We start from the raw sequence: 18,822 nt of genomic DNA, 5'->3' as shown, positions 1-18,822 counted from the left end.
GGTCACAAATGCTGAGTGCATGGATACGTCCTCATTGTATGACATCCATGGGGGAGAATGAGAGAGCGACTGTAGGCTTGGTGCTTCAGGTGGGCCGCTCCTGCAACGCATTGTGATTGGTTGGCATGTTTTGCGGTTTTCCCGCACACCGATTGGGTCCTGCATCTGAGCCGGATGGTATGTCTCGTTGCCAGAAAATGCATAGGATGGTCGATTGCATCCTGTTTCAGCGCCGGATATTGTCAGATTCTACTGGATTTTGTTTTAATAGAGCCAAGCAAAAAGCACTGGATGTTGCCTTGGGCTGGATATTGCAACAATGGATAATTGAGAGTTTTATTTACAGTAGGCCCTTTTTATCCGTGGAATTTGCATCCGCGTATTTAAGTTTCCACGGATCAAACTTATTTTAATACTGTACTATGCACTGTAACTTAATTTGAAACTGGCGCGCAACGCTCACGTCTTTTGTCACTACAGTCAGCATACCCACACCCACAGGCATTCCCGCCACTCCGCCAGTCTTATTGTAAACACCAATCAGTTTGTTACTTACATCGTCGTTGCCCTTCTCGTGTTTACAACTCTACTTTACATCACTGTGTAAGTGAAAAATGGCTCCCAAGAAACAAGTAAAGGATAAAAGCAATCCTTCTAAGCCAAAGAGAGAGCGTAAGGTGTTATCTGGCGTCCTGTCTTAAGGGTCAGACTAGTCTCACAGCATACCTACAGTACCGCTACACATCTTGTCGCCTCACCACATTGGCTCTGTAGGAACTGCACTACAGTCATCGCCGTCTTCATACGGCGATTATCGTCATTTATACAGCAATCATCATCGTCATACAGCAATTGTCATCATTGTACGAAGGTTATGAAGAGAGCACACAGTCTTTTGGTGTGTGTTAATATGTATTTGTAATACTGTATTTTAAAGTATGTTTTTATTTTTTCAGGGATGTGCTTAGCTTATGTGAAAATAATTTGCCATTTTGTGATGACTTGAGTATCCACAGAATTTGCTTTCTGCGGGGGTCTCTGGAACCTAACCCCCACAGATAACTAGGGTCTACTATATATATATATATATATATATATACGCATATGAGGTGCTACCCAAAAGATCCAGTAATTTGAACAAAAGGAGCCAACCGTTTGCAATTTCGTCTTTTGCCGCTAGGAGGAGTCAGCAGCACCCCTTGTGCGTCAGTATGACCCCACCCGTGTCTGTGAGCGAACGTGTCGTTGAGCTACGCCTACTATTGCAATGTGGTGTGTAGATGGTTTGGTGGTTTTGCAATGGCGGACCAATGGCGCAGCAGTGTCACGTCGATGTTGATTGTTTTTTTCGTTATCCAAGGGATTGTTCACAAGGAATTTGTCCCACCTGGTCAATCTGTCAGCAGAAAGTTTTACTGTGAAGTTTTGCAGCGTCTGAGGGAGAACATCCGCCGCAAACATCGAGAACATTGAACAAGGACTGGTTCCTGCATCATGACAACGCCCCTGCCCACACATCAGTTGCTGTCCAGCTGTTCCTGGTTTCCACTAACACAGTAGCTATTCCCCACCCACCCTGTTCGCCTGACCTTGCCCCTTGTGATGTTTTCCTGTTTCTCCAGCTGAAATTCCAACTGAAAGGACATCTGTTTGACTCTGTTGAGGAGATTCAGACAGAATCGTAGGAGGTGCTCAAGACCATCGTGCCTGAAGCCCTCCAGGGATGCATGGACTCGTGGAAAAAACGCTGGGACCACTGTATACATGCCCAAGGGGACTACTTCAAAGGTGACAGTGAGAATTAGGAGGTACGGTAACTTATTTTCCTACAATATTCAAATTCCTGGAACTTTTGGGTAGCACTTCGTGTGTGTGTGTGTGTGTGTGTGTGTGTATATATATATATATATATATATATATATATATGTATATTTATTTATTTATTTATACAGTAAATGTATGTACACCCGGGGAAGGTTCTGCCTTATACACCTGCCTGCCAGTTTGGACCTTTATGTGTGAGACAACAACTAGTGAAGTCTTAGCCAGACATTCAAATGTCTGGTACCACTGTGTGGGAAGGGAGAGGTTAAGGGAGGAGGAAGGCATGGGGGAGCTGATGGTTCCCACCCCTCCCTCTTCCATCCCCACCCTTCTCACACAGTTACCAGATATGAATGTTGGCAACTGCTTCGCTTAACACTTGCCTCACATTTATTATTTCGAAGTGGTGAGCGAGTGTATAATGCGGAACTTTCCCCGGCAGTACATATTAGTTGAGCAATCTTATCTTCAGAAGTGGTTTTCATAACCATTATACTGTACACTGATAAAAATTATTTAAAATACTATATGGTACATCACTATCAAGTGCTCTCAGACGACCAATCAGCTGCCAGCTTTCAGAAGCTTGAAGCTCTTCCATTCTCAGAAGAGATTGAATAGGCTTTAGTGGCTGAATGTTTCCTGCTGGTGAATGATGACTGTGTGGGTAGTTACCAACCCTGTAGCCACATTTCACTGTAATGATAGTACCTTCCAGGGTTCATGGTAGCCAACCATGTACTACCTGTACATACACTGTATTAATGTATTAGGAATGAATCATATATTTACACCTTCCATATATCATCACAACCTACCAACATTTGTCCTTTTATGCACAGATGAGCCCAAGGACTTATGGCACCTTTGAGAAGGGTTTTTTGGTGGCAGTAAACACAACAGAAAACAGTGCTCCAATAGCAGTAGGAGTAACAGCTCATAGTTCCATGGACATGTACATGGCTGGAAAGCAAGGGCGAGGTGTCATTGTTATGCATGTTTATTGTGATATGCTGTGGGAGATGGGATCAAGGAGTCCCCCACCATCCCTTCCATCCCCAGAAGTGGCCAGACAAGATGACAAGCAAATGGATGACACTCAGACAGGTCTGGTTTTGATGTACATAGCTTAATATTTTTATATCAAGTTCATTTAGTACTATAAAAGGAGAATTTACTTAGGAGTTGTAGAATAGGCTAGAATAGCTAGATTTCTTTATAAAAGCCTTTTTGAGAAAAACATTTTTATTAATGTATGTTTGACTCTAATGCGCTGTCTTAAAACTCCAAAGCACAGACTTTCATACACTGATGTAGTGGGGCTCACATAAAAAAATGCAGGGTAAAATCACTTAGATATATTGGTCATAAACATGCTCATTCATCCTTAGTTTTTCTGGGGATACTGTTGCATTTTTGCATTTTTTAATGATACCCTTTTTTGTGTATTAAAACTAGTGTGTGCTATAATGGAATGCATTTATATCCCAGTTTTTGATGAGAATGATCTTAATAAGATTAGTTGTGTAATTATTACTTGGACATATTGGTCATAAATATGCTTTTTTATCCAGAGTTTTTCTGTGGATAGATTTTTTTTTTTTTTTTTTTTTTTTTCCATTCTTTTAACTATGCATTTTTGTGTATTAAATGTTTGCTATAATGGAATACATTAATATCACATTCTTTGAGGATAACTTTAACAAGATTAGTTGTGCAAGTAAGTGAGGTAAGGGGGTTGAGTAAGCTAGGGAACTAATGGAATGAAACTGGTTGGAAGAATGTTGTACATAGGAGTCAGTGAGAAGGGTGTGGCAGCTTTGTCTGTACATGATGATGTAATAGTTATTGGAATGACTCTAGCAGGTTAGGTAATGTGAAGTGCATAAGTGTGAATGGTCATGTCTATGAGGTGGAATTAAGATTAGGGAGGGACTAAATGGTGAATGAATGATTATGCCCCATTTCATTGAGTATGCAGTTGGTAGTTCTCTCTCTCTCATGATTTTTCTTGCTGTCTGGACCCTACCTTGTCCCATCCCTGGATCGGAAAAAAGAAGCTGGGATTATGATGCAAATGGTGATGGTGATGATGATCATACTAAAAACAAGTTCACCAGTCAAACACTTTCTTCACTGTCATCGTCATTGTCATTATCATCATCCAAACCTTTTCCCATGCAAGATTGGTAGGGTCCAGAGGAAAAACAAAATCTGTTAGAAGGAGAAACTGACTAGCAGTCTGCCCAGTTGAATGGACCACACTCATTCACTCTGCATTTAAACCACCAGAATTCTGACAATATCATGTTTGTAATTTCAGTAACAGGAGTTGAGGACAACACAAACTCCTCCTATGATACCACTGGAGGAGAGGAGAAAGAGCAGATAACACATAAGCTGGAGGGGCTTGATTTGAAAAGAGAGGGAGAGAATGGAGAAGAGGAGGGTGTAGGAGAGGAAGAGGGTAGTGTCAGTGTAACCCCTGAAGGAGCCACACCCCAGGAAGAGGAGCAGCCTCAGCTTAGAGGTAAACAAGCTCTTAGCATTAAACCTCAGTAGATACCAGTACACCTGGACCTTAACTTATGCTTATAACAGCCTTAACACAGTTGCCTAATTTCTGTGTGTGTGTGTGTGTGTGTGTGTGTGTGTGTGAACATGAACATGAACACGATCTGGCCTTAAGTGATTTTCTTTTGGACATTTGGAGAAAGTTGGAAACATCATATGAGGTGCTGCTTCAAAAAAACTATTTTTTATGTATAAGAGGTTTCATATATTTCTTACTGATCATTTATCATCTTACAACACAGTGCAGGTGCACAGGGGCCAGATACTAAAAAATGGTTGTAAGTTATGATGTGAATGCTGTTGTCATGAATATGATAGTGCAAATTATATCTATGACACCATATGTCCCTAATACAGTACGAGTACTTAAAATGCTGTGGTAGAAGCTTGTCGTCAGTTATTTCCCAAAAGCTTTTGCAAAGACAGCCAACACACTAGCTAATTGTCCTCCACTGTTCAGTCTTTCAGCTTGTCAGTGTACCAGCCAGTGGGAAACTAAGAGCCATCCATTGTGTCCATTTTTGGGGCCTTTGAAATGTTGGTGTCTTCCACTGACTGGATTGCTGCTTGGTTTCGGGTTCATACCTGTAAACCAAGGTCTCGTCACCTGTAATGACATTTGGAAGAAATTCTGAGTAATTTCTAAGCTGTTCTTTCAAGTCCTGACATGTTCACATAATATGCATTTTGATCTTCTGTTAGAAGAGGGGGGACAAATTTTGCCGAGACTCAGTGCATGCCAAGATTGTGTCAAAATCTGTTGAATATTACTTCAGGAAATGCCAGTGGCCTCCACTAGTTCGTCAGTAGTGTGACAACAATCTTGCAAGATTGCATGTTGAAGTTTCTCAATGTTTTCATCTGTTCAAGAGGTCGAAGGATGGCCAGGACATGGAGAATCTTGGACTGACATGTTGCCATTCTTAAAATGCATGTACCATTCGTAGATGTGTGTTTTTTTGTAGCCTGCTCCATGAAAACTTGCACAAGCATTGTCACTGCCTCAGCTACAGTTTTCCCGATCAGGAAAGCAAATTTAATGTACACTCATTGCTTATTCAGATCTGTCATAATGGTTTGAGAATTGAAATTGCAGAAGTCATATGCACAAAGAAAAAGTGCCAGAAATACAGACACGACCCTCTCAGTGCAGTGCTGCGTGGCAGAATGATTCACCATACTGCACGCAAATGGTGCCTTGGTGCAGCGGGGAGCTGTTCATTTTTTCCTTGTCCTTGATCTGTTCCAGGAGTTTTGGGGTACTCCGTCAAAGGCATGGTTTATGAGAGAATGGAGGTATTTCACTAAACACACTGTTGATAGTTCTACCATTTTACTTTCATTTTCTTTCAGGAATCTACCTACCTCATTGTTAGTGAGAAGTGAGGTATTGCTGCTGCTTCGGATGATAATATGAAGATACTAAATTTTCCAGCAGTTTGGTTCACGCTCAGAATTTGAAAGGACGTACAGGCATACCCCGGTTTAATGATCTAATTGGTTAGGTAAAATCTCATTGTTAGGGTATCATATATTGGGGTACTTTTAACATGTATTTCAATGTGGACCATTTACCAGCCTTGGGTTTCTCCCCAAACCAAGTCCAAAACCCACCCAAATGAGCCCAAAAACAAGTTTAAAGGCAATCTAAATGGCCTAACAGCTATAAAGGAAGCTAACGTAAGCCTAACACCTGTAAATAATTCACTAAAACCAACAAATCAGATCTGAATATTGTCAGATATAAGTCTGGAAAAATCAAGCTTAGCAAACTGTACTCCAAAATAACAATGTTCACCCCACCTATGGCTAAAGCTCATTAATCAAAGTCTAAAAACAGTTTATAAACCAACCTAAACACACAATTTTAGCCTAAAATATCATCACAGTCAGTAAGAAAAAATCAAAACCCATCGTTAAACCGGAGTTTAGCCATTGTTAGGCGGGGTATGGTGCAGTTTCTACCCCCATCGTTAAGTCGGGGTATCGTATATCGAGGTATTACTGTACCATTAAATACGTGTATGCTAAATACTGTACATGCTCACCTAACCTTTTGTTGCACTCCACAGGCCCTGAGATCACAGACCAGTTGTTGTTGCACTGCTTCCTGAAGGCATGGAAGACCACTGCCAAGAAGGTGGAATTGCCCATCCTCACAAGTAACTTTTACCGCCTTCACATGCTACCTGCTTGTCCTGATGGTGTTACACTTGATATCAAGAAGTCATCTTACAAGAAACTCTCAAAGGTTATTTTTACTTCACTGGCAACTCCTCTTGGAGATTAATCACTCCACTCCAGTGATTTTGTATTCTTACTTTACTGGTAAATCCTCTTGGAGATAACCACTCTACTCCAGTGATTTTGTGTTCTGTTATTGCTACTACCTGATGCTTTTATTCAGGTTTGGAGAGTTACAAACTGGAATTGATACTGCATTACCTTCTTCAACAGACTGAAAGAGTTAAGTTCTAATGTATTCTTAATACTGAGTTGGTTTGATCTTGACCAGCTTGCAGGATAAGCAAGGCTTCATTACAGCTTACTCCATCGAATGTTACTCTTGGTTTATTATTTTTTTCACTTAAACAAGCACTCTAGCTTTGGTGTGAAATGTACTGTATCTGCATGATTGAAGACAAAAGTTTAAACAGGCAACCCTAGTCACAGTCTAGCTCAACAGGGTTTGTAAACATGGGCCCAAGGATTTTGCCTCTTGAGAATTATTGAAGTAAGCTGAGGCAACACATTTGAAACCTCTACTTTAGTTATTTCATTAGAGTGGCTAATTGAAAATCTGTTGCCTTTTTTGCTGATATATTGTAGATTTCAGGGTTGGAAAAAAGTGTGTCATAAATGATTTATGACAAGATAGTGATTTAATTCATGTCATTAATGTCATAAATTTGTAGAGCCACAAAAATGTGAAAACGTAAGTAATGTACATTTGGAAAATCATGAAAATATGACGGTCTATAGTAATCTGTTTCATGTTCTGGCCCACAATACCTTACAGTATAATCATCAGGTAAGGGCAGATAAGTATAAAATTTATTGAGTTTGCATGATAAGATGAAAAATTCAGTGCAATTTGATAGGAAGAATCAAATACTACATTCTGAAGGCTGCTGCAGCAAAAATTAAATGAAATCATGTGTTGTTCCTGGTTTGATGAACAATAATCAAGTAAATCGATCTTGTATTTAACCTGGTAGGTGATGGTGACCATCATCCACTCACATGATGTAGTGCTGCCTGCTTCTTAGTTGACCTTTGTCTTTCTGTCTTTGCATCTGCCCTTCTCTCATCCTAGCTCTCCTTGTCCATACTTTCACGTTTTATTCCTTTTCATTCCACTTTGGGCATCTCTGCACTGAGTGACAAACCTAGTGATTTCATGTGACTCAGGAAACTATTGGCAGTGCTGAGTGTTAACGACATAACCAGATACCAGGGTGATGTGGAGCCAGCTATGGAGCCCCTCCTAACTGGGTGGAGTGACACAAACATCCGGGAACCCAATCTTCACATGTTTCCCCAAGCCTCACTGTTGCGAGACATCGTCAACCTCCAAGGAATGTCAGTTCAGTGCATGGGATGGCCCTACAGAGATGATTGCTTGCCTGATGTTGATGGGTCTGCTAGGCCAGACAGTCTGGGGTTAATTAACAACCACGGGTGTGACATCCCATTCATATTTTTAAACTAAAATATTCTTTATAAGATGTTATTAATTGTTGAAAGAAGAAAGTGTTTAAAAAAACAAGAAATAAACATTAAATCTGTGTTACTGCAGTTTTTTGTTAATTCGTGATACATTTCTTAATTATTTAATCAAAGGAAGCATTTTTCTTATAATTGTGCAGACACAGTTACTGACTTATATGTGTTACATTGATTTCTCCTTTCTTTGGTAAATACAGTAAATGCATATTTTTTCTTGCACTTTTTTATCAAAAGTAATAAGCAATTGAATAAAACTCCTTGTGAAATTATGCATTTTTGACAATTCTGACATTTGTGACATTTAGTGTGACAGTAATTGCTGATTGAAATAATGTTTTAAATTGCTTAAATAGCTTGATTTAATCATGTCAGCCCAGGTTTGTCATAGAAGATAGTATTTTGGGTTGGTTATGAGGCAGAGGAATATCTGGGAGAGTTGTGCGAATATGTGGTTTTTGTTGTTTTGAAGATAAAGCACAGACTTGAAAAGACATATACTGGTAATAATTGCATAACTTATGTCACAGTCAGCCAGAGACTTCTTTTAAATTTTACACTTGTTCATTCTATATGATATTACAGTATTCAGCTTAGTGAGAGTTTTCAAATTGGAGGTTTTAGGTATAATGTGCATAAATGCTTTATTGCAAGGAGGGTCTCTTAAATTGCATAAAGTTGTCAGATGATAGTTAGAACAGATTTGACGATACATCTCCAGGCAACCTGAAATATTCAGTATGTTATGAATTCATTCAGTATTGGATGGATGATAACTGTGCATTAAAAGTACTGTATGAGTAGTAGTAGATCAGCCCTGGTGTGTTTGAATGAGCTGACCTATCATCTGCAAGTAAGCATTCAGTGAAACAGTGTTCCCTTGTGATGGACAGCAAGGCATGGGGAAGAGTTTGATGATTTGGTTCCAGAATGGACCCCTCCTTTATGTCTCTCCACCCAGTTATTAGGGGCACTACAATAGGCTCCACAGCGCCCAATTATTTGGTTATATGGCTACCACTTGCTGTTGTAAATTGCTTCCTGGACTACAGAAAACCATTAGGCTTGTCACTCAATGTAGTCACCTAAGGAAGAAGTAGGCAGCACTACATCAAGTAGTGGATGATGGTCACCACCACTCATCACCAAAAGTAATACAAAAATTGATAATACAGTACATACTTTTTTCAGTTCCTGAATGCCATGGCCAAGAAGGATCTGATACAGGTGAAGGAGTTTCCAAAGGGCATTGAGAACATTACTGCAGTCAATTGGGCACATGAGGAACTAAAGGCTTTCGTTGTGGATGTGGTGAGTTGTCAAGCACAGAGTTCCATGGGCTCTTTGACAGCCATGACACTATGTTGGTATTTTATTATGACTAGGATTTTTCTCATTTGAATAAAATCTGCAGTGTATTTTGAATTTAAGATACCCAAGTACACCAAACACAGCAAAGCTTTAAGCTCCTCCACATTCCACCACATTATTATTTACTTCTGGAACATGTAGTATTCTTGCATCTCTCAGACTTCATACTTTTATACTTCCTCACGGCTTCTCAACATTTGTCATATTTCATCTCCATAATTTACAAAGAGCCCCAAACTCTAGTGCCGTAAATGTGTTTACCATATTTTAACCAGTCCAGTCCAGTAATCTATCTATCTATAGCCCGACGCCCTAATCCCGCAAAGGGTGGCCGCAGACAAAACGCCTCCAGGTCACTCTGTCACCCACCATTTGACTCCCCTCCCCCCAACTCACCCCCCCCTCCCTCATATACCTCTCAACTCCATCCCTCCACCTCATCCTCGGTCTACCCCTCCCTCTCCCTCCCTCCACCTCACCTACATACACCCTCTTAGTCAGTCTTTCATTCTCCATCCTCTCCACATGTCCAAACCACCTCAGTGTATTTCTCCTAATCTTTTCAACCACATCCACATCTACCCCACAATGTTCCTTCACTTCTTCATTCAGTAACATCTTGAGTATTATTCTTGCCACTTTAGATGACTTTATTCAGTATAGAAAGAGAAATCAGAATGTGAAGGGTTGTTGAAATTATTTGCAAACCCCATCACTGTAGATGATCTTTTTAAAGTTAAGAGAGTCGTTTGGAGGTACAGTAGCAAGAATTAAAATTAAAAAAAAAAAAAAAAGAAACTTCAAATTGAACAGAGTTGCCTCAGTGTCTTGTTACCTCTTAATGAAAGGGTTCATATGGCAAAATGTCATGTAGTACATTTTTGATATGAAGAAAGGCCCATAATAGCACCTTGGAAAATGACAAAAGGGCTCAAACTGTCAAATGAATGAATGGCTCTGTTCTCCATCATTCTTGTAACAGTAATTCACCAAGGGATTAATGAGACTTTGTGGCCACCCTGTACATTAGTTACTGGATTGGTGGTGTTAGAATTCAGATGTAAATAATTTTGCTGTTCCAGACAGAGACAGTGGTAGATAGTGGAGGAAGTGGAGGCTCTTCAGGCTTTGTTCCCCCACAACTGGAGGAGGTCCATCAAGTCTCCGGTGATACAGTACAGTTCTTTAAGGCCAATGGACTCAGGTTAGTCATGCACAGATTTTGGAATAGAACTCTAAGCAGGAGCAGACACCTTAATGTATTGTAATCTAGCTAATGCCAGACAGTTTCATTTGCTATTGGTAAGCCCCCCTCCCCATAGTCCAAGAGATAACGATTGATGTGACAAAAACAACTTGGCTGCTGCTTCCCATGCTTTACTCAACTCAATCACAAGTACAGTCCTGAAAACAAATATTACCTTATAATACTGGTATAAAACTTCACCTTTTATAAAGCATTCTAACCATGACACTCATCTATCTTTATTACTCTAAATAAGGCTTCTTCATATTAATACATACAATGTCCTTCATACAGCATAAATAATTAACATAAATACATGCTACATACAACGCTCAAATTAATAAAGAAAAGAAGGTAGCTTACATGGCATGCTGCCTCAATAGGGTCCCAGTAGAATATATACAAGGTATGAAAGTACACCCAGACAAAACAGTATGAAAAATACAAATGACAAACGCATATTAGAACAACGATGTTCCCAAGACCTCAGTGATTACTTGTTCATGGTGAATGAAATAGAACTGAGGGTCAGTTGATTGAAGAAAATTTCTCAACTTAGGATTTTGCGGACATTGTGATCATTATAATATCTCCCACTGATAGGGGACACTTTCAGAAAAGATATTTTGTTATGAAAAAGTGAAATTTAAGTAAATATTATTAAGATTAATTTTTCTTACTTTTTTTTCCCCAGCAAAGGAGATGTATTAACCACAGTACAAGTGAGGATGATAGTAACTGAATACATCAAGAAAAAAGGACTCAAGCGAGAGGGGGAAAAGTAAGTAGATTTGATGCTCATAGCTTTTGTATATTATGACAACTTAAAGTACCAGTTCTCATGTTGAGAGTCCATATAATGTTTCATATGATGATATTGTGTATTAGTCATTTAATAACCTCAGTAGTTTCTCTTCCTATGGTTTGCCCATTTTTTCAAATCTTTTGTAAATATGTTGGAGCACTTCCTGTACATATCAGTAGGTTAACTGGAATGTTTTCAAAGTTCTTGTAGTGAATGTTGGTTTACATAGATATGATTTTTTTTTTTTTTTTTTTTTTTTTTTTTTACGTGTTTGACTCTGGGCAAAGGCTTTAGGGCCTATTTCTTGGGGGCAGTGACCTATCCCAAGGCCCAGTAGTCCTCCTACACCTCCACATGCCACCACTTCGGCGCTAACACCCACCATCTATATTGAATACATGCTATGGCTGTCTCATATAGCACTGGTGTATTGGTATTACCAGGGGTATTTTTTACGACATGTCTTCGGGTCATCTGGTAGATCAGGAAAGTCTGCTTTTTAAGAAATTCAAATCCTTAAACTGTTCCCTGCCCCAGCCAGGATTCGATCCTGGGCCCATTAGGACTGCAAGCTGCCTCTCTACCGATTCAGCCACCATCTCTGGGTATGATTGTCAAGCACTCCCAAAAATTTTTATATGTGATAGTTTTCTTGAAGGATTGCATGTATTCTGAGAATGAAGTGAGTAAATGTGTTGTGGTGGGGGCAGTATTCATTTCATTTTGTTTTTGAAGGCTCCAACGTGCATGCATGCATAGGCCTCGGTCACCTAATGGCGGCTCTCCATGCTGCTTGATTTCTGGCAGCTTCCCTATTCAGTCCCTTATCCCTGAGGTCACACTCAATGACCTTGTCCCAGGTCTTCTTCAGTCTGCCTCTTGCAGCCCTTTCCCTAATGTTAACACTTCTCACTTCCAGCACCCAATTATCATCCCCCATCCTTTCCACATGCCCAAAACAACTCAGTCTACCTCTCCTCATTTCAACACCAGTACACTCCAGTCCCATCCTACCTCTCAACTCCTCCATCTTAAACCTAGCCCCCCCAGGCCTGACGCTCAGGGACGCACTGCACATCCACCTAATAATTTTGTCATATCTGTATGAGGAATTGGAAACTGTGAGTACGTTTAAGTACTTGGGTAGTGTGATGAGTAAGGATGGAGGTTTGGAGGGTGAAGTGCTTGAAAGGGTACAGCAGGGAAGAAAGGTTGCTGGTTCTTTGAAAGCAGTGATAAGAAACAGGGAAGTGAGCATGGAAGTGAAAAAGTTACTACATGACAGTATTGTGATACCAACTCTAACGAACGGAAGTGAAGCTTGGACGTTGTTGGAAGGACACAAGTCAAGAGTGAGAGCCGTGGAAATGAGTTATTTAAGAGGAGCCTGTGGAGTCACATGGAGAGATAGGCTGACGAATGAGGATATAAAGGAGCGTTGTGGTGTTGATGTGGATGTGATAGGAAGCGTTATGAGGAACACACTGAGGTGGTTTGGCCATGTGGAGAGGATGGAGGGTCAAAGACTGACGAAGAGAGTGTATGTGAGTGAGGTGGAGGGGGAAAGAGGGAGGGAGAGGCCGAAGATGAGATGGAGAGATGGGGTGGAGAGGTATATGAGAGAGGGGGGTGTGAGTTGGGAGCAGGGGAGTGAAATGGCGGGGGACAGGGCGGCTTGGAGGCGATTTGTTTGTGGCCACCCCAAACGGGAGTGAGGCGTCTGGCAATAGATAGATAGATGTATGTTTAAGCATTTGAATATCCTCTTCCTTTACTGCCCAGGTCTCCCTACCATACAACATTACATTCCTAACACATGCTGCCTACAAAGATTTCCTAGCATGGAGGGAGTACCCTCTCAGTGTCAGGAGAGACAACAGCTCCCTGAACTTGTTCCAACCACTTTTCACTCTAGCCACAGAGCTAGCTCCAGTCCCACCTCCAGCACATATCATGTCTCCCAAATAACAGAACTCTTCCACACACTCAAGAAACTCACCAGCATGTTCAGTCCTTTCATGCCAGACAGTCTGCACATGCTTTCCCCAACACACCACACACATTATCTCACATACTACCCCTATTACCACTACATCTCTTATGCACCCACTTATCACAGACACTGCACAAGATGGAATTACTTCCCACACCCTTGTGGCAAATTGCACATGGCCACTCTCCCTCATCTTTGACAGTACGGCCACCAGCCCTAGATACCATAGTATACAGTGCCCAGTAGCAGCATCTGACCTCTTTGATTATGATTCTGACATTCAGAGATATGCACGTAACTGTTAAAATATCTGGATCCCACAACCAAAATTTTGCTAAATACCTGTATATGTTCAACTTTTAATTTTAATCTCGACCAAATGCTAGACATTTGTAGTACCATCATTATCCCAATACAGTACTCACACTAGGCACACCACCCATAGGGCAGCATTCTACAAACTAGTGCTGTTGCATTTTGCACCATCAGTAATCATGGAAAGTGACAATCTGAAGATCATCCCCTTACATTCCAGTATTTGAGTACCATCATTTCATTGAAAGCACTCATTTGCCGCTGCCCCCAAAATACGCACGCATGCACACACACTTAGGCACCCGAACACACACACACACACACACACACACATTGATTCAAAGCTGCTGATAGAACTGATTGGATTGAATTCAACAGGAATTAACTCCCGTTAAGAAGTATGCTTGAAGGCATTAGAGATAGACAAACATTGCGGTTCAGTAACAAGACCTGTCCTCATTAGCAGACTCTTGAATGCAGTCATTAAATGATTTTAAAATGTTATAAAATGGCTGTTAAATTTCGCATTAATTGCACAAACTCAAACACTTAAGAAAAGCTAAAGATGCAAGTTCAAAATCCTTCTTAGTGGCATCCCCCATGGCAGTGTCCTAATTACCCTATCATTTAAACTTTTTTTTTTTTTAATAACTTGCAACCTATACATCCTCTCTAATAGTCTTTCATTGTGATGACATAGAAATAACTTCATGATACCCTACATTACTATACAGCAGACAGTTTAGAGGAGCCTTCCCATGGTGCCATCATTGACCTGGGTAGAGAGAAGCTGATGCAACTCCATCTTGGGGACAGAACTTCCTCATTCTGTCCTTCATTCTGCAAGGAGGACCCTAGTCCTGCCTGGCAGGGCAGGGCATCATCTCCCACATGGTAGCAGTCACTCCCTATGTGGTTTTTTACATTAAAGAAAATGCTTCTCTGGTGGTCATTTCCCTGCTTCTCTCGCTTGTCAGAGATGTTGAAAGATATCCTGGGCCCCAAACTTAATACGTATGCCATGTTTGCTCCTTACACATCAAGTGCAAGATGTGTGCTTCATTCGGAGAATGGAGCCACATCACATGCAATACATTAACAAACTCAGGACAACACCACAGCACAAGTGTTTGTCACAGGTGCAATGTATCCACCCCCTCCTTTCACACCAAACACAACTCCCCTTACCCCCACCAACAACTCCCCCACTCACACAACCACAGACATTACAATTTAATCCCTGCATGCAAGCAGTACTCCTACAGCACAGACTTATTGGATGCATGCTGCCTGAAGCACACATAAACATTCTACAGCTAAATTTTGGTGGGTTCTGCAAAAAATTGAATAAATTAGAACAATTTTTTCATGACCATGACATACACATAGTACTTTTTGAAGAAACATCACTGACACACACACAAGAGACTCCCCAAATTGGGCACTACTCACACATTCACTCAGACAGAACTGAGGACCATGTAGAAGTTCTCCTTACATATATTCACCCATCAGTCACTTAACACTAGCATGAACCAAGTCTAAAAAACAACCTCCTCAACATATGCAGTCCTTTTCATTCAATCACAGTGATGTAGCCCCTGTCATTCCAGAACAGACTCTGAATATTATCAAGAAAATAAAGAGCTCTGCAAGCACTGGACCAGATGGCATCAGCAATCTTCTTTTGAAATATTTAGGACCACAGGGCATCCAGGCCATCACAAACATCAGCAACTATTCATATGCACACTATAGCATTCCCAACCATCCAGCCATCATCCTGTCCTATGTTGCCCCATGAGCATAGGATCCCAGGGCTAGGCAAGGTGGTCTTGACATTTAAGATGAGAGTGACCAGCCTGACTCATCCCTGATTGGCATTATGTGAGCAGTAAACCCCAACAACCCCTTGGACATAAGCCTACATAGTCTCAATCTGATTGGAGCACCTTAATTTCCCTCTAAACCACCAGATGCCATAAATTGGTTATATAATTACCACCCAGTTTAGTAAATGGTTTCCTGGTGAACAGGAAACCATTTGGCTTGTCACTTAGTGTAGAGTCACTCATAGGCAGAAGGAAGAGGAAAGAATGAAGGAAAGAAAGACAGAAGAGGGAGTGTAAAGTCACCCGTAGGCAGAAGAAAGAGGAAAGAAAGAAGAAAAGAAAGGCAGAAGAGGAGGGATGGAAGAGGGGAAAGTGCAGACACCGAAAGCATCACTACATCGAGTGAGTGGATGGTGAGCACCCCACCTACCACAACCAGTACAGTCAGTCATTATTTTTTTTACTTCCAGGTAGCCATGGATCTCAGACCCATGATTGTGTCACTAATTGAAATCATATGCTTCCTTTAAACAGTTATCATCATCATCATTCTGACTTCATTGTCTGGAAAGAAGTGCTGGGCAGGATCCAGAAATAGGAAAAGAAAAGCGTATAGTATATCAAGTGTCCAATTCAATGGGCCACACAATTATCATCATGTATTGAAGCTTTCAAAGTCTTGGTTCCACCTGACAAGCAAAAAAAACGGTTGACATATGTATGCATGTATGCCAGTATGTTTTCTTTTTCTTTTAAGTGTACTGCACAGATAAATGGAAAGTTGTCTTTCCATCAACTGCCAAGTTAAGAAAATGTGCAACACTTGTCATGTGCATCTCCATACATACATCTTCCATCATTTTGATCCTGCATTATTTCATTTTCTCCTTATGATAAATACATACAGGCCATAGTTAGAATAAGTTAAAGGTGGAGAGGATGGAGGATGACAATTGGATGTTAAGGATGAGAAGTATGAATGATCAGAGAGGCATGAATGATCACAGCAGAGTTACTAGCCAAACTGAAAAAGACTTGGGACAGTCTCATACAGTGTGACTTCACGGATAATGAACTGAAGAGAGAGGCTGTTAGAGACTGAGCAGTGTGCAGAGCTGCCATTACATAACCAAGCCCAGTGCATGCAACTATATTAGAGACTTTATAAAGCAAACCAAACAAGATAAATGGATATCTTGTCATGTGCTGGGTGAAGGTGCTGCAGGTGGATGTGATATTTAAGGGTATATGTGTTTTTTTTTTTTTTTTTTTTTTTTTTTTTTTTTTTTTTAATAGGAAGAAGAAACCAGAGGCTACGAGCAGTGAAGATTTATTATGCTTATACAATATGCTGCTGAGGCCTGTGATTGGTTGCCCTTATCATGGATCTCTGAATTTCTGAAAAATAACTTAACCCTGGCTCCTGCCATCTTGATTGGGCAGTACAAGATTAATAATGAGTGAATGGAAGTTATAAAATATTACTCCTACTTATGTTCCATTCTTTTGACAGTACAGTAAACCTAGACACCTTACTGCATGAAGCAGTGGTGAACAAAAAAGAAGGATATCGGGAGACACTGCGTTGGGATGAGATATTCTCACGTATGCTAGGCAAGATGGCCCCTGCAGTTCGCATCACCAGACCAGGTGCAGTGCCAGTTATACGCAAAGGCAAACTAGATCCTATTGAACTGGTTGTGGCAAAGAGAAGTGGCAACAAGAAGGTCAGTATAATTTGAGTTAATTTTGCTGATTACTATCTCTCAACCCCTTCATTCCAATACTTTGTTTTATATTTAATATATGTAACCACCAGGCAGTTTATTCATTGGTTTTTATGTAACTAGTGTGGAGGGAATTGATCACTGTTATACCCAAGTCCTACATTTTGAACAGTTTCCCCTGTAAGTTTAATAAAACTGGAAATAGCAGGAGTGAATTATATAATACTCAGAGCCCAGAGTATGCAGCTTTAAAGTAAAGTTACAGTTTGCTGCTGAAGTATCTGCTATGTCCTTCTCTGCATCACACAAGAAAACCTCAAAGGAGGGGGGGAGGGCACTGCAGCATAATGTGGATACAATAAATAATCCAAATTTTCAAATGGGGAGCCAGTGCTGGAGGAGGGTCAGGCCTCACCAGACCCCTCTGTAGCTATGCCACTGTGTGGGGGTTATGTGATTTAAGCAACATCCTGTACAGTATTTCCCCATTGGGCAGTTTTTGCTGCTGTCTTTTTTACAGTTTGTTTTCATGCTGTACCAGTATCATAAAAAAAAAAAAAAAAAAAAAAAAAAAAAAAAGGTTTTTCATCAGTGCCCACACAAAAACGACCATTATTTCCTTCTTGAGCCACTTTTTCTAGTACATGTACACTTCTCATCGTTTCTTCTCTCATTCAAAATAAGATACTTAATTATCCATAGTCATCCACCAGTTCCAGCACTCTTCTTTTCACATACACTTTACCCTGGTCTACCTTATTTCATCACAATTATTACCTTGCTTTTACCAGATAAACTTCCATGCAAACTAAGTTGCCATATTAGTTGAACTCAGGTTTTAAGTTAACAACCCATGCTCAGGCCACTCTATAGCTTCAATTACTATGCACTGAGTGACAAGGCAAATGGTTTCATGTACACCAGGAAACCATTTCCCATGGTGGGTGTTAACCATATAACAAAACTGTGGTGCTTGGTGTTTTAGTGGGTAATTAAGGCACTCCAGTCAGATTAAACCTGTGTAGGTTTGTATCCTAGAGGTGGTTGGGGTTTATTGCTCACATAATGCCACTCAGGGATGAGTAAGGCTGGTCACCCATTGTCAGGACCAACATGCTTGGCCCTTGGCTCCCACATGCCTCATGGGGCAACACAGAATTAGATGATGAGGATGAGGATCATCTAATCTCTTAATACTGATAAATTCTTTAAAAAAAAAATCATTGTGTTTGGGTAAAAGCATTTGAATAACCAACACAGATATGCCCAATCCAATGGGCCATACTTCAATTCACCCATCATTCAAACCCCCTTAATCCTGGCTGTATCGAATACGCCAAAAACATTGGGCCATACTTCAATTCATCCATCATTCAAGCCCCCGGAATCCTGGCTCTATCGAATACGCC

At 40.6% G+C, this 18,822-nt stretch overlaps 1 protein-coding gene across 1 annotated transcript in view; it reads left to right on the top strand.

The window, feature by feature from the left end:
* Positions 1-18,822, top strand: part of eIF2D (eukaryotic translation initiation factor 2D) — a 41,373-nt gene that overhangs the window by 9,880 nt on the left and 12,671 nt on the right. The window contains exons 5-11 of the mRNA XM_080281494.1: positions 2,667-2,931; positions 4,148-4,354; positions 6,471-6,649; positions 9,316-9,435; positions 10,578-10,699; positions 11,436-11,522; positions 17,200-17,413. Coding sequence (XP_080137620.1) covers positions 2,667-2,931; positions 4,148-4,354; positions 6,471-6,649; positions 9,316-9,435; positions 10,578-10,699; positions 11,436-11,522; positions 17,200-17,413 — 1,194 coding nt within the window. The remainder of the gene's footprint in view (positions 1-2,666; positions 2,932-4,147; positions 4,355-6,470; positions 6,650-9,315; positions 9,436-10,577; positions 10,700-11,435; positions 11,523-17,199; positions 17,414-18,822) is intronic.

The sequence above is a fragment of the Coenobita brevimanus genome, chromosome 89 (assembly GCF_032717465.1).
Source record: "Coenobita brevimanus isolate Jiangsu-jjx chromosome 89, ASM3271746v2, whole genome shotgun sequence".
Taxonomy (NCBI): Eukaryota; Metazoa; Arthropoda; class Malacostraca; order Decapoda; family Coenobitidae; genus Coenobita; species Coenobita brevimanus.
The sequence above is the reverse complement of the archived record's forward strand: the minus strand, read 5'-3'. Positions and strand labels throughout refer to the sequence as shown.